We start from the raw sequence: 17756 nt of genomic DNA, 5'->3' as shown, positions 1-17756 counted from the left end.
GGTAAATAATCCGATTTAAGGCTTAGAAGTTTTTTTTTTTTTTAGAGGCAAAACAGGCATCACCTCCAGCTATTTACTCTGCAGTGAATTATTGGGTTGAGTATTATGCTTATAATTCACATTGAAGACCTGCCATTCTGTACTTTAGCTAAACTGTGAATAATAGCCGTGTGTATGTGTTGCTTGAGAATGGATTATAGTCTTGTACTGTATTTGGAAATCTCCCTACAGAAAAGGTAATATTTTAAAATTGTCATTCTCTTCATGACCTTGCCACATTGCCATAATAAAAAAATGGATATGTTTCACGCGTCACCGATATGATTAATGAAATCAGCACATGAAGATAAAGCAAACGCAACCCGGATAAAAAAATCAATTTCAATCACTCATTGTGATAAAGCATATCTACTCCATGCCTAAAACCATCCTGACGCACCTGCTAAAATTTCCCTTCTGAAAGCCTCGATGTCGCGACTACAATAAACACGATGAATTGCAGCTGCCTAAGAGCTTCAAGTGGGTATTAACGCTTCAAATGCATATTCATCAAACGTCTAATGTGAGAAATGGTGCAAACTGTACATATCGTGCCCATGTATTAATCCATGGGAAGCGTGTTTTGTAGATCTAGTGCTGTTTATGAGGCAGGTTTTGCCATTTGTTGTGGTAGACAGTTTTAATTTGGAGAAGAAGCTTACATGAAGAGAAGATGTAGAGAGAGAGAGATGAGGGGGTCACACAAAGGAAGTGAAGCTTTTAGCAGCTCATCTATCTTATCTAAATCTAATGGAAAAACAGGCCAAGAGCAAGCTAAATTAAACCACTATTAGCAAAGACCCACATCTAATTAGGACTAGTCTATTAGTTCAGAAATGGTATTATAGGTTCTATTTTGTAAAATTCTACATTTTAATAAATGAATAAGCATACACATAAAAAACTACATCAAATATATAAAATAGCTAATGAATTAGGTATATAGCTTTACAATGAAAGAAAATCCATCTCTCTTTTGCATCATCGCTTGAGCTGCAGTTGATGTTACGTTTAGTGTTAACAAGTGTCTCCGAAAAATGTCCACAAGAAGATTCTTCATACAACCCAGAGAATATTACACTTAACACTGCTGACATAATAACATCAACATAACCACAGAAGAAAAATACTCTTCAAGGGAAAGGAGTGTTTTTTTTAAGGTAGGGTTTAATCCATCAGATGGGAGCAAGCAGAGGACACACACACACTTTGAGAAATGGAGGAGCAGCAGCTGCAGAGTGGTCTGAGTGGGCAAGGGCTAGAATTGCCTCTGTCTAATCCAGAAAAGTGGCAGGTGCTTGAAAATAATCCTACTTTCAACACATTCTCTAATTACATCTCTCTCTCTCTCTCTCTCTCTCTCTCTCTCTCACAAACACGGAAACTTTATGTTTAATAGAATTGTGGAACTGTGTGTTCTGATGCGAAAGACAAAAACATGATGCAAAAATAGTGTGCATTAACCACTTTCTTCATTAAACTAATTAACAAATGTTACACACACAAATTACACAAAAAGACATTTAGAACTGTGTCCTACCACCTAAAATGTGTAAAACATTATCTTATGCTTTTTAATTTATTTTCATCAGACCCAAATGTAGAACACAAACATAAATTGCCTAAATGGCTTGCTGCCTTGCTAGAATTCCAGCTGGTTACTAGGGCTACTCTGTCTGAATCTGAAAATATAGACCTGAGCCATCTCACTCAGTAGAGCATAAGAGAAAAAAGCGATAGAGAAAATGAAGAGAGTGCACTACCCTGATAAATATTGCAAAAGATTTGGGGCATGCTACATGCTTTCTGACATGCTCGGAGTCATACTCATACCTCTTTTTTTAACCAGTAAAGATAAAGGCAGATTAGGTCTCACTCTAATTCAGTTATGGATGTGCATTTCTTTCTCTGATGTTTGGCATGCATAGCGCAGTTCAGAGAGGGCACTGGATGTGCCTCCAGCAGCACATGACACATAGTGATTATGGAACATGTGGAATATGCAGAGCGGATAAATATCTGACAAAGGTTTTTTATGTACCTGCTCATCCTTTCCAGAGGTCCATATGGAACAGAAATATTATTTGTGGAAATATATACAGGAAAAAACTCACTTATTTTACTTATCACTTGTTTTAAAATATACAATGGAATCTAAACATTTCAGACCATAATACTGGAAATAAACAATGTTTCAGACTTAAAAAAAATAATTAATTAAAATAATTTAATATTCAAAAGTCACATTTTCAAACTGTAGTTAATATTGACCTGATTAGACATTACATTACAGATGATTAGATCTTTCCGTATCTAATCAATTTCACTGAAACATGTATTCATGCGTTCTTGAATCCTATCCCTTTCACTGAAATGCATGTTCAGATGTTTTTGTTGAGATATTCCAACTTAAGTGCAGACTATCATCAAAGTAAAAAAGCAACATATAATAGGAATTAATATGACTGCATTCAGTGCTTTTAAAACCGTATACAGCCTGATGAACTGAATCTGTATAATGAATAAGCAAATCAAACTGCACTTCCTAAGTGCAAGAAGCAAAAAGGCTACAGCCTACAAAAAAGGGGGTCAAGAAGTAAAAGTCTCAGCACTTTACCTACACTGCTGTGGGAATGCAAACGATATGACAAAACCAGTATAAATCTTTTCATTAAAAATGTGGAAACAGCAACAACTTGGCTAAAAAACTTATAAAACACCACTGAGACATAAAAAGGTTATACTGAAGGGTTTTTTTCTGAACTGAACTGTTTTTTTGGTACAGAAATAAGCTATTAACTCTTCTTGCCATGCGAACCCCTGATGAAACTCGCATGGACATTACTAAATCTTTTAATTTCATGTTTGTTCAAAATATTGATGTTTAAAATGGAACAATTAGTGCATCATGTTGTCAGAACACAACATTCTCCAAAACCTCTCCAAGTTAGTCCAGTCTGGCTACCACTGCCACTACCACTTGTGTTAATAAACACAAAACACAGCAAACACTCAGCAAAAAAGCCCCAAAACTAAACAGAGCTGTACCTCAGTATATCTGCATAGACCAGGAACCTAGTTGAATGATAAGCTGATTTATACTCTTTTACTAAATTATACTGAGCAGTTAGATAAAAAAGCATGGCAAGCCTGAGGTTTAATCCAATTCATATATTACATTCAAACAATGGAAGAATGTTTGCGACAGTGTTTTAGTATCAAGAATTACAATACTATACTTCAAAAGTCAAAATTCTGATATTTTGACAACCCTACATTAAAAAGATCTAGTGCTCTCAGAATTTTGGATTGCCCAGTATATTTTCAGTGAAATGAATGGGCTACACTCATGTGTAAAGTAGTAAATAATCAAAAAACACAATGTACCTGATTTGCTTGGCTACCTTGTGTGTTTACTAGTTACACATGAAAAGAATGATCTCATAATAGTATTACACATTACAACTACTTATCAATGTACACTATATACCCTTTTAAACGATAACATATGCAAGGTCTACCTATTCTGTTATATATAAAAAAAAAAATTTCTGCATATTGTGAAATATATTTATTATACTGTATACTAATGTGAATACATTACACAATCCACTGACAATGGATAATGTATTGCCCCCTTTTATAAGTAATCAGGAAATGAGGTCAAATTAGTGTTTGATTAAAGTGTAATTATAGCTGAAAGGTATAATATGCAAAGCAGGACTGTTCTCTGTCTCTTCACTGGAAAACAAATGTGTAGTCAATGAAAAGCTCCTCATCTCTCTTCATCTCAGAAAATGTGTTACAATAGGTAAGACAGTTAGCTCAGCTATTGAAACAGAGCATGATAAACTTATTGCCATGATAGGATGTGAAATTAAGTTAAAGTATGTAATGATTTAATGTTAAAATATATCTGCTGATGATATACACTGTCAGCTATACACACACTACATCAGATAAACGCTTACATTTTTTGCAGCACACGTCATTTTGCATGCATTTACACAGGATTTAACGAAAGACAAGTTACACACGGTGTAACGGGTGAAATATGTTGCGCTTTCTTTAGGAGCATAGCGGTATTTTGGAAATAGCATGCCACTGCATTTTTCCAGTATTACTGCGTGTTTTCAAGACAAGGATTATGTCCTTATTATTTTCTGATGCGGATTTCTAAGTTTCTTTGACTAACCCGTAACGCTGTTGCCAAGAAAAATAAAAAAGCACGAGTTTTGGAAACCTGTCTGTGCTTATATGGTTTCTGTTGCAACTGGAGTTAGCGCGCTCTCCCTTGACCCAGACTCAACACGTTACAACGGCTTGTATCTAAACAGTAGCCGACCAAGTAAGTCATTGTTTACTGTCTTCCTCCTTCCTTTCACAACTATTTCTCTTGAGAGTTTATCTTTTGCCATCGTCGTGCGTTTAAAAAAAAGTTTTTTCTCCCGACGCAGTGCAGCTCAGAACACAGGTAAGGTGCGTTTTTTCGTTTCCGTTCAGAAATTTCATTGGTCTAATGTTATGTCGTTTAGTTTTTTGGCTTGAAGTTTGTGAAACCGGGAAAAACCAAGGAAAAATTAATAAATTAGCCGCTTCGTTGTTTAAGCCGCGGGGTTTAGTTTTGTTCTATTGTCTATCTTTTTTATTGTTTCTATTTTGTAATAAGGTTATTTAACCTGGGACTTGATGGAGATGTTGATGCCACACTCTCTTGACCATCTTATCCCTCTGAACCTTTCTCTTGTCTTCCATATTAACTTTCTGCTCAAGGACTAGCCTAAAAATAACAAACACAGACTTCCATTGTGTCCACTACTGAACAATTTGGAGGTCCACACTGCCTGTGCCAGCCAGAGGAACGTGATCTGGCCTTTTCTTAAGGCACTTTTAATCAGCTATGGTTGCCATGGCAACCCTTCCCTCCAACATAGCCCAGTGGTAATTTCTTATTATCTTATCTGAAAGCTCCTTATAAACATGGAGAGATGGCGAAGCCTATGCCATTGGCAGTGACAAATACTATGTAATAGGGATACACACACACACACACACACACACACACACACACACATCTTTCTATCTTTCTATCTATCTATCTATCTATTTATATATATATCATTTTATTTATTAAAGAGAAAGTCTCAATAAATAGAGTAGTAAATTAGGTGTTTAGTGGTAATATACAGATGTCAAATAAGTTGCGTGCAAAATACAGTCGCAGAAAAATGCTCCATCACTGTGTGCATTCCTGTATATTATTAGTGTTTCGTTTATACACTCAATATAAATCTCTTGGGTGCTGTTCAACAATTTATGATTCAGCTTTATTTTAAGAAGGGGAAAAAGGCACAGGACCTCATCAGTGTATGGATTTTAATTCTAAAGTTGTTGTATGGTATTTAGCTCGAGGTCAAGATGAATATGCAAATCATTCAGTGTTGTAAAATAAAGAGTAATTATTTTTCTTCATGCCTGTAGAAAACTGAAATTTGTCATATAACACAACAATTTGTCTCAGTGGTTGATCTTTGAAAGGTAAGTGGCAAACAGTGGCAAATATGTCTTCGATTAAACTTTAATTACAGCTGCAAGGCATACAATCCACAGCAGAAACTGTTTATTTCTGTTTATAAGAAAATGCAAAAAAATATATTTTGGTCCTCATTTGTATTCAACCAAATAACTGTGTAATGGTATAATATGAAAATGTATCTAGTTAAACAACACAACAGAGTCCTGCATGGACATATACAAGCTTTAAGTTCTGTAAGTATGGACTATTGACTAAAAATACGAGTACTTCCAACAGAGACCTGTTTCTGAGATACTTTAAATAAATATTACTGCAATAGTAACATGAGTTATTCATCATGAAATGCCCAAGGCCTTCCAGACACTGATGAATGACAGTGATGGACTAATGAAACATATTTGTTAAAATTTTATTATTAAATTTAAGTATATTTTTATGCTATCTGTCTTTGATCATTTAGTATTTTTATTTTGGAAAACTTCTACTTTACTGTGTAATGTCTTACATTTATATTTTAAATAAGCATGGCATTTCTTTCTACTTTAAAGTGAATACAACGTTAACTTATAACCAGTCATGAGACCACTACCCTACAAATTGCTTAAGATTCCTGTGATCTCCCCCATAAAAAATAAAACATTTTAAAAATACATTAATCCCCCCTTTACCACTGTTCGGATCTCATGCTTCCGGTATATCGCGGAATTGCATTTGCCACATAACTAATTTGTTTAGCTGATTTTCCCAGTCTCGTGAGGATAACATGATAGACCAAAAAACTTATAGGGAATTGTTTTTAATGAAGTTTTATGTTGAAATAATACAACTTATTACTAAAATTATAAATATTAATTATAAAATGAAGTAAAATGTTAATACAGTACAGTACCGTACACATAAAATAGAATTTTTGGGGTGGCATCGGTTCATCGCGTTTTTTCGTTTAACGCGGGCGGTTTTGGAACATAACCACCACGATAAACGGGGGATTACTGTATAGTTCTCATAGATCAATACTTTAACCTTTAATAGCTAAGTACAATAGCAAGTACTTTTGTATTTTTAGTCAAGTAAAAAATGTAAGCGTTCTTAAGCAGAGTATTTGTACTACTTTTACTCAGGTGTACAGTAAAAGATCACTCTCACCAAAATATAAATGAATATAAATTGTAAAGTAGTAATCATCTAATAATCAGCATGCATCTTAGTTACAGTAACAAGACCATTACTCTTCACATACACTATTTGCAAAGACTTCATCAAACAATCTCCAATTTTGCATTTGCCCTAAAAGCAGCTTTAGCTTCACTCAGCTGGAACGGTGCTGCTCAGCCCTATTCTCTCTAGAGGGCAAACCACAAACCACAAAAGATAAGTTATTAGCTTTCTGTGTTCATTCACTCAAGACCAGTTCAGCATTAATGTTATCACAAAACTAGAGTTAATATGGGTGTTTAATATGATAACAATAATGATAATGAGTCATAATATAGAAATCATACTTCCATAAGAAACTGCTACAGAACCAAACAGGACCAAACTAAAAGGTAATGTAATTAAAGTAATACGTTCACTAAAACCTAGCGTGTGTTTAAAGAACAATGAGTTACAGAAAGGTATTTGAGAAGGAGATTAGGCTAGACATGCAGGATAGGAGCTCATGTCAGTTTCTGACCTACATTCATTTTCACATTGCTTCTGTTCTCTCACTGCTTTGTTTATTACTGTTTATTAGAAAAGTTTGTGCACAGTTACATTGTATACCAAAAAGTGATTCATTTAATTAAATATTCTATTATAAATTTAAAATAATATACTAAACTAAATACTACAGGTTCATTAAAGTCCAGTTGTCTTTATTCAGAATGAACACACAACAATGTACACAATTATAAATACAATTGCAATTTACTAACATCTCTAGGTTACGTATGTAACCCTAATTCCCTGAGGGAATGAGACGCTGCGTATAAATGTTTTGGGGAAGCCCTGCACCGTGTCAAAGCCAAGTCGTGACGTAACCACCGAGATACGTCCGGCACCTAAATGAACTTGGCACCAGTGGCGAGCGGTCAGGGCCAGCAAAGCCTTCTCTGCTAGCCTAAACACTATTAGAAGCACTGACCTACATTTACAATCTAAATTCTTATATTTGTTCCATGATATTTTATCATGTACAATGTATCCCAACAGTTTATTCTCTTAATTGTCTAACAATTCCCTTTCTTGCACTACTTCCAGTACATGTAAAGATTTTTTTTTTTTTTGTCCAATCAGATTTCAGGCTCTATGTGCTGCCATGTCAATCTAATCTGCCCATGGCCTGCAAAGTCTGTTCAGCTAGCTGGCCCAGAATAGCGTCAGCATTTTTCCGTTTTAATATTCGGGTTGTAATATTGCATGTTTGTATTGTATTGATGATTTCTATAACTGCGACGTGATAGTGGTGGTATTAAGAGGTGGTCCCCACTGAAGGCTCAGGTACCAAATGCACGGCCCGGCACTGTGTATTTTATGATACACGATTGCATTAGTATATACAGTAAGTCTTGTTTGGAACACAGCCCAAGTATTTTATAGGAGAAACGGGAGGAGATATCAATAATCATAGCAGTTAATTACACCTTATTTGATATTATAATCGTCTCCTCAGCAATTCAGATTGATTTGTGATAAGAATAAATACCTTATTGTGTGTGGTTACATGACTGTCCCAGTTACTAGATGAAGGAGCAAAACCTCTCCACTTCAACAAAGCTTGTTTGGCTGTGTGAGCTCTGCCTCTGGTTCCAGGAGGATGTTATTAAAAGTGTGGTTTATAGGAAACATTATGAAAAAAAGGTCACAGTTTCACAGACATGGTCAGCATAATAAAAACAGCTAAGTGGGCCAAAGTCACCAAATCACCAAAGATCAGACAAAATAGTCTGAAAAACATTGCCTAGAAATATACACAATATACACAAGTGCCAGAACTAAAATAATGTGTGTTTAAGACGGCACAAAGAATTTGTAGTAGTTGTTTCTCAAATGTCTGACCTGTGGTGGCTAAATGAGGTGCCTCTGGTTTACAAGTGTAGGTAAAATAGAGATGTTCTGAAACAAAGCTGGAAGCTAATAATCAGCAGTAACAAGATTTCAAAGGATAAAGCTAATAAATGCAAATAAAGAGCTGGTCACAGTTCATCTCTACTATGACCTAAGACCAAACCAAGCAGAATACAAAATAACAAAATCTGCCGGTCTTATCTCCAGTCTGGTACCTCTAACCTTTTGACTACATTTGACTTTTGAAACATTCCTAATCACTGCTAAGTCACCACATACCCAGAAGATGTGCATCCAATGAATAGCTTTTGTGAAAAACACCAATTCCCATGATATTACATTTTGTCATGATCTACAAATGGGAAACCAGCTACATGAATTTGTTACCCTGGATAGCAACCAAAATAAAACCAAAAACACATGCAGTCCAAACAAAGTGGGCTGGAAACATCCACAGAACCTTTTATGTAAGCCTTTCTAGATGGTAGTTCATCCAAAGAGAAAAAAGTAAAGCTAGTCAAACCAAGATGGCAAGGCAATGAAAACAAAAAAAAGAGGGCTGTGCCCAGATCTAAGGTTAATTTCTTATTTCATTTGCAGAATTCTCAGTGGAAGCTCATCTACTGGGCAACAGTGAGTCTTTTGCTGTCCTTATCTATGCTGTCCTATCTTGGAGCCCCCAGAGCACTACACAAACAGAATTCACTGAACTAAAACCCACATGGAAGCACTCACCATGCACCTGCTCTCCATTACCACTTAAAATAAATAAACACTGTCTTTCCGGACCAAATGTGGACTTAATACACACATGCACAAGAGTCCAAAAAATATGAGGTTCCAAAAAAAAAAATTTGATGGAGAATTGGAAAGGGAAGAGAACAAGTGTTGAAAAGGATTGCTGAAGCATTTCCAAATGTAAAAGCAAACTTCATTAGAGAAACAATCAAGACTAAGCAAATCAAACACACTAAACTCATCTGCACCAATAATAAATCGCTCAGCAATTATTTGCCCATTGTTATTAAAGTCTTCCGCTACCAGCAGAGATGTTTTGCTTTAAGCCTGCTACCCAGAGGTGACCAATATGTCTCCAAAAATGGAAAAAAGGAAAGAGGAATAGAAAATATGTGCAAAAAGCAGTGCATGCTGGAGCCAGCACCTGTCACATGGCAACAAAAAGACAGTAGTGTCAAACGCATGGATGGGTTCTAGTGCTGTCCTGGCAGGCATTATGATTGTATTATGCAGTGTAGCATTGCATACTCAAAGACGCCTTATGTGTTAATGGGCCCCAGTGTGCTGTCACAAACAACAAAACACCATCTGCAATCTTAGCGAGGACACAGACACACTCAATCCTCTCACATATACACACTGCCAATCATCACACAGGGCCAGAGACACAACAAGTTGTTACACTCTCTGATTATGATATCTTCAAAATGAATGCTGAGGTATAGCAGTGAGCTTTGTGACATTAAAGATTCATTTGTCAAAGTCTGTACATTTAGCTGGTTCAATTGAAGTTCAACATTTAATTAGAAAACAGGGTTCGAGTAAACAAAAGAACCATTGATTTCTACTACAGCCTGACATTCAAAAATACAGTATATATTTTATCACACTATAATCCAAAAGTTTGATCCATGACATGTTTATTTCTTTACATATTCATATTCTCCTGGAAGGTATTCTTGAACTGGCCAACTGCATTTAAGGCCTTATGTGTTCTTTAAATTTAAAGGTTTTCTTTTCCATACCCAGTGTTTGTTTTTTGTTTATTAACGTATAAGCTTATTGACAACTTTTTCCACTGCCAGTGACAGCTCTTATTACTTTATAATGAGAGTCTGTTGAGCAACATATTCCAAATACAAATGCCACACTTTAAAGCTTTTATCTGCTTGCCTGAAAGTGATATAATAAGGGATTAACAATTGCTGGCTATAGGACAGCAAAAAGAGCCGACTGCCCGATTACATTTTTTCCCAATAAAACAAGGAATATCATATACTGTATAAAAACTGCAATAATTCCTACACCAGGTTTCGATGTACATACCCTAAACATAAAGATTAAAGTCCAATATATTTCAACTCCTAAATTAGGGGTGATTTTATTCTAATTAATGTGTGAAAATAATTGATATAGAATCTTACTAAGGTCCCTGAATAGGACACAAAGTATTTAAAACAGCTTAAATGTAAAATAAAGTTAACACTGTTTCTAACTGGTTTCAGCATTCCAATGATGATTAGATGGGTATAAATCATGTTTATAGAGTTTTATTTTGCAACGTTTTTACAATGTGCACATTGGTCTTAACTGTGAGATTACAAATTATTCTGGGTGAGGATGATGCCAGGAAACTCTTGATAGCAGGCATGCCAAACTTGATAGATAACTTGCTTTAGATAATCAGGAACTGTCAGGTAAACTGTGAGGTGAGATAAGACTTCAATACCAAGATGCAGATTTTGGAAAATAGCTTAGAAACATGCCACTGACTTCAGACATTGAAGACAATACCACTCTGAAAGGTAGTGCCTTGCAAAGTAACAATGAAAAGACACCAGACCAGTATCTTTCTTTGGCAAAAATAACACAGGACCGCCTTTTCTTAATATCCATCATCATCACCATCACTGCCATCAAGAAAAGTGTTTTCCCAATTCTTGATTTTTCCTACAATGGTTAAATTCCTAAAAACTTAAATAGGCCAATACTGAGTACAGGGGAAAAAACTCATTTAACAATTAGGATCTCACATACTTTTAAGACTAGCAAAAGAAGTAATACAATTTGAAGCATTCCCAACTGTTATTGATTTTAACCACATTGCAGAAGCTCTCAGCCTGAGGGAGCATGGATTGTTCAATAACTGCTACAACTGGAAGATTAGTCTTGAATATAAAATGTCCAACTTTAGCAAACACAGAGGTGTGGGGTGTTCTGAGCTGACAATAAAGTCTCCAGATGCACTCGAGCCAGCATCGAATGTCAAAAAGCCAAAACGGGTGGAATTCAATTACTATTCACAGCATCCGATAGAAAAACAACAGAGAAGGGGGAAAAGGAGAGGAGTTGCCCTGTTGGCAGAGATCAAGAAACCCAATAATGATGGTGTTGTGACTGAGAAAATGGATGTCCTCATACAGAGGACAGGAAATTCTACAAGGACAACCAATAGATGTAGACATCAAGAGCAAGTGGCCTGCTCTCTTTATGGTGAAAAATTTTAATGGTCAGTATTTGATAAACTCTGCGTAACCAAAACAAAGTTAAATACTCAAAAATACACAGATACCCTGCACTAGTTGCAATGATATTTATATAGCATACAAAGCCTATTAATATAATATGTAATTAAATGTAATTATAATTTTCTTCAAGTACATGCTTTTATTTTTGTTGTGCAAGACATGTTTTTTCAACCTGGACTCTACATCAAGCTGCATTACCACAGGATTTAATGAGTTTGGTGTGAAAGAACCTAATCCCTTAGAACATCTCTGAGATCAACTGGATTATCTGTTATGAATCAGACCTTCTTGTCCAACATCAGTGCTTGATATCACAAATGTACTTTTGATTTAATAGGTTTGCACTCCCACACATACTCTAAATTTTATAGGAAGACTTTCCTGAAAAGTGGAATCAGGTCTAGCAATAAACAGACCACAAACCTTTGCCTAAATAGTGCACTAGCAATTATTTATTATTAATTTATTGCTACATGAGAAAGTCAGTCCTCTTTCCTTCCTTCTAGTGCAATGCACTGTTGTTCTGTAGACCTAGTCAATCAGTGGGAATTGTAAATGACAATCAGGAATGGAAATTGTTGGGGAAATATTCTCCTTACATTATCCTTATTAAAAGGACTGTCCTAAGTTCTTTGCTCAGCTTGACCAGTATTAATTGTGTCTGATTCTGATCTTTCAAAACAAAGGCAGGACTTTGTGACAAGTGATGTTATATCACATTCGTCTTATCTATATTTATGCATGACTAGTACTACAGATTAAAATTTTTCAAAACATGAACAGTTTCTTTGTTCAAATTCTATTATAAAAAAAAAATGCTGTGTAACTCAGTAGTTAAAAGGAACTTGAATAACACTCGCTGGAAAATAGTTTGAAGATATACATCTTTGGGAGCATTTATTGCCATTTGTATTATTTAGATGCCAAGGAAATTAAATTTTAGTTTAAGTGTAGAGGAATATTTGTTATTGATGGACAACTGAATGGATTAGTATGTTATTGGATGTCAGTTGGACTGCTAAAATATTAAAATGCAGGAAACTACAATAGTATATATATATATATATATACACACACACACATATACTGTACATTACTTCATCATTAATCTTGTACCTTCCGAGAGTAATGGATTATATGAAAACTTGTTTCTAAAATTCTTTCAATGTATTTTATATAATATGTGTCAGAGAAAGTGTACTGGAGGGCAGGCCTCCAAACGATTTCAGTGGGAATAAATGCTGTCCTCACAGTCCAAAATAAAAATGCAATAAATATATATAAAAAAATACAAAATTATTCCAGCAAATCTTATTTCTTTCATCACCTCAGGAAATTTAGTATAATTTTCATGACGAATCCTACATTGACAAATTTTCATTGACAGCCCTTAAGGAACAAACTGTTGGAGTGGGTAATTCTGGGTAGGAATAACCATCATAACTCGGGGATCATCTGTACTATGTGTTCTTTTTTTATAATACAGTTAGTTCAATAAATAAAAAGAAATCAACGAAAAAAATTGCCAACATGACCCAAATAATTTCTTACAGTTATTGCTAAATTGATTACACTGATCAAACAATTTTATATTGCATGGATTACAGTGGTAGACAACTAAACCCAAGTCCAACTCTTAATATTATTACTTATGGTCCAATGACAGATTTACATCTTTATCAGCTGACCATTACCAATTTAAACAAACCAAATAACAAACAATAAAAAAAAAAAAAAATACATACCATTTGGACTCTCTTCATCAATGGTGACGATGGTGGCAGGAGGTCCAGGTCGATATAACTTACACTCTGTGCAAAAAAAGAAGGAAGAATGAATGCAGAATTAAAATTACTCAAATTTACTACATTTATTTTAAACAAAGATGGTATGTGTTTTTTAAAGTAATTAAATCAAAACTTATTATTAAATAAGAAACTATGTGGTCAAAAATATATAGACACCAAAACATAACACTCATTAGTAGTTATTTTTCCCAAACTGTTGCCACAAAATTAAAAGCTCATAACTGTCATTTCATGTACCGTATATTGTAGCATATTGTTATAATTTCAATGCAATTTACTTCAAAGTTAAGAAGCCCAAACATTTTCCAGCAATGATAATGCCTTTGTGCACAAAGTGAGGTGCATAAACACATGATCTGCTGATATTGGTGAAGAGGAACTTGAGTGCTAGCACAGACTATTGTCCTCAACCACCTGAGAATATTTGTGATTAAATTAACAAAACCCCAAAGTCAGATTTCTAAATGTAATGGAAAGCCTTATCAGAACAGTGAGCAGCAAAAGCCAAAAAAACAACTTCATGTTAATGCGCATTGATTTGGAAAATAAGATCATCATCTATCACGTACACCAGGGTGTGACGGCCAGGTGTCCACATACTTATAGTGACAAAAAATGTGCAAATAGAAATAAAATTAAATGATGCATTTTTAATTGACATTTAATGTTTTTTTTTTCTTAATCACTTGCCTTTAATACCTGAGAAGCATTTGTTAAAAAAAAATGCTAGAGAACATAACTCCCAGGCTTTATTTCGTCTGATTAAATAAAAGCAAAGTCCATAGGTGATTCTCATTTTAAGTTTAATTTCTGAGCTTAAAAATTTCGCAGGACTGCCAGGGAAGAGCAAAAAGACCATAAAATACACACTGGGACAGAATCATGAAAGGTTATTTGGCAACAGAACAGGAAAAGGAAAAGTGTGAAAAAGAATGAGTAACACCTTACCATCATAATGCCAGTCTATGTCAGAGACAGGGTTAGTTTCAGCAGCAGGGTGAAGAGAGAAACAAAAGAAAAGAAAAGAATGAGTTGCTTGTTACAAAGATGTCTGAGGTTATAAAGATCCACAGACCATAAAGAAAACATCCTTTTCTGTTTAACATTAGGAAAGACATAAGGGACAGAAGCTGGTTAGAAGCAGTCACAATTTTGTAAGGTGATTTATCAGAGTGTGATGCAACCAAACACAGAGGAGTAATTCCATCCTAATTAGAAGAGAAGACAATGGCCTCTCTCTCTCTCTCTCTCTCTCTCTCTCTCCCTCACACACACACACACACACACACACACACATACACACACAGAGAATAAGGTTCTCCTGTTTGCATGAGTCATAACAAACATCTGTTGCCAGGTGAGAAGCAGTGGCTCATTTTCACATTAAATATGGAACATCACAGTTGTGTCACCCTAGCTCACAGAAGGACACCATGTCACAGACACTTCAATGCTCATCTAGTAACATCATTCACTCCCATGTGTACAGCACACTCTGAATCCCAGACCATGATAAATTGTTTGCAAAAGATAAAATCAACTATAGAATAATATATTTAATTATGTTTACAAAGTGTGACCAGTATTACCATCATCTGCATTCTGTGTACAATCGGTTTTAAAGTATTATTCAAACATTTACTAACTTTTTTCGGAATAACCCTAGGCCCATTCCTGCCACTCAGCTGTTACTGTAATCTTTAAATAAAAAAAATACTATTTGTATTATACATTAATAAAATTTGGACCCTTAATTAACTACATAGCTTTCATTCCATTGCATATATTCTGACAACATTTTTTTCATTAATATACATTATCCTACAGTGCTGATCTCAAAGGTGAACGTGTGGGCATTTACATTGAAGGGCTCTTTTTAATATGCTTTTGTTTCTATAGTAACACCTCGCTTACAGGAACTTGACCGACAGATGCTCATTATAATTTATTACTTATGTGAAGCCTTTGGTTAAAAAAAACCTTTAGAGATGCAGTCTCCAGTGTCAGCAGTTTCTAATGGTCAGAAAATTTTCCACCACTGGACAGTAGAGTTTGTGCTTTTTGGTTTCTCAGTAACTTCAAGAGAGAAAAGAAAGCAACTGTACATAATATAAACTAATCAGCCATAAAGTCAAAACTAACATTGAATTACATAATTTACTTTATTACAATGGCACCTGTCAGGAAGCAGGATACATACATTAGACAGCAAGTAAACATGCAGTTCTCTTACAAATTATCACACATAAGATCAAATTTAATGGCAAATGATATTCTTTTTTTTACCAAGTGAAAATATTTTTGCTAAGAAGAATAACGATAATGGCCCAATAGCATGCCAAATCTGTCCTATTCGCTTAGTACTTACAATATAGTCTAATCAACCAAAGACTTAAACCACACTAATGATGAAACTGTCTGGGTTTATTTTGAGACCTATTTAAGTAGGGCTATTCTGCAAAATGTACACAAGAACAAACCCATTTCTGCTGTTAGCAGAAGTCTCCATCTGCTAAAGGAAAGTACAACTCAACTCTGCATTAGCTTCAAACAGAGACAAATCCGTTGTAGGAATCAAGATACTTTGCTCAAATCAAACACCATGCCTAACATGTCAGATATGTTTGCTATATTAGTGTTAAGTAAGCAATTGCATCTAATTGAGCTTAATTACCCTTTTAAAGAGAAATGCTTTCAGCCAGGCATGTCGTTTTGAGATGTATATCTGAATTATAAGTGACATATGGAAACGTGGTGGAAGATGAAAGAGGAAAGGAAAAAGTATGAAGCTGTACAGTACATGGATTACAGACCTCCAGCTGTGAACAGGCAGGGAGAGAAGACAGATACAGCAGCTGCTCATATACGTGTACATATTCACAAGCAGAGCTGAAAAGGCATTGAGGATCAGAAAAAGCTTCCCAGTACATAAATACATGCACAGACTTACACACATACTCTCTCTCTCTCTCTCTCGCGCTCTCTCTCTCGCGCGCTCTCTCTCGCGCTCTTTACTTCTTACACTCACAGTGTCACAGCTCTGACATGGATAAATAAGATACCAGAAAGATTATTCAGTACCACTAGAGGGTTATGATACATGATGCAATGACTTCTTCAACACACCCGGCAAGCACACACATACATAAACACAGAATTGGACATATTCGTCAGCCTTGCACTCCCTGGTCCGAGTGATGTAATTGTTGTCATGATGTGTGGATTTGGGTGGGTTACAAAAGCACAAAAAACTGTACATAGCGCGCACACACACACACACACACACACACACACACACACACACACACACACACACACACACACACACACACACACACACACACACACACACACACACACCCTAGTGCAAAGCAGCTTATAGTTTGATCCACTTATCTTTAAGTCCAGAGCAAATCCTAAAACGCTAAAAGCAAGAATGAGGGCTGGAATAAGGGTGGATGGAGGGACAGAGGGACCAAATTCAACCCTAAAGCCTGAAACAATTCTCTTTGTGCAATGATGGGGAAAAGGCATAGCATGCTAGTGGAGAAAGGTCTGAGGCCAGCTAGAAAAGAGCGATTAGTGGAATTTCACAGTAAGTCAGTAAAATCCAAAAACTGTCCCAAGAGTCCATGAATGAGAGGAGACCTTAGAGAGCAGAATGTAAAGAGGAAATTGCGAGACAAGGACAGATTTAAAAAAGAAACAAAGAGTAAAGGACACGCTTTCGGAAGATATACAGCATCTCTATTGGGAATCATTCTGCAACGTCCGATGTGTTTTTGTGTGTGAGAAACCAGCAAATAAAGCATCAGATCAAACAGCCTTGCTGTAACACTCTAGGTAAACTATGTGTCACTTTGAATGCATCAGAAGCTGATGTAACCCGTGGAAACTTTCAGTTTCTTAGCTTTCTAAGTTTTCTAATTACTGTTTAAGAGCAGTTTAATTTGCAGTTTATAGACATCTTCTGATAAAAAAAAAAAAAAAAAAAAAAAGGTATTGGTGTAATCTTGCAAAAGTGTCCTTAGAGGCCTGTACCATTTTATTAGTACTATG

The 17756-nt window shown here is 35.4% G+C and overlaps 1 protein-coding gene across 1 annotated transcript in view; it reads right to left on the bottom strand.

Moving 5' to 3' along the window:
- Positions 1-17756, bottom strand: part of LOC310725062 (protocadherin-15-like) — a 210646-nt gene that overhangs the window by 142233 nt on the left and 50657 nt on the right. Inside the window, exons 3-4 of the mRNA XM_083539669.1 lie at positions 14646-14660; positions 13635-13700 (exon numbers count right to left, since the gene is read on the bottom strand). Coding sequence (XP_083395795.1) covers positions 13635-13700; positions 14646-14660 — 81 coding nt within the window. The remainder of the gene's footprint in view (positions 1-13634; positions 13701-14645; positions 14661-17756) is intronic.

This window comes from Silurus aristotelis, assembly GCF_946808225.1.
Source record: "Silurus aristotelis genome assembly, chromosome: 4".
NCBI classification, from domain to species: domain Eukaryota; kingdom Metazoa; phylum Chordata; class Actinopteri; order Siluriformes; family Siluridae; genus Silurus; species Silurus aristotelis.
The sequence above is the reverse complement of the archived record's forward strand: the minus strand, read 5'-3'. Positions and strand labels throughout refer to the sequence as shown.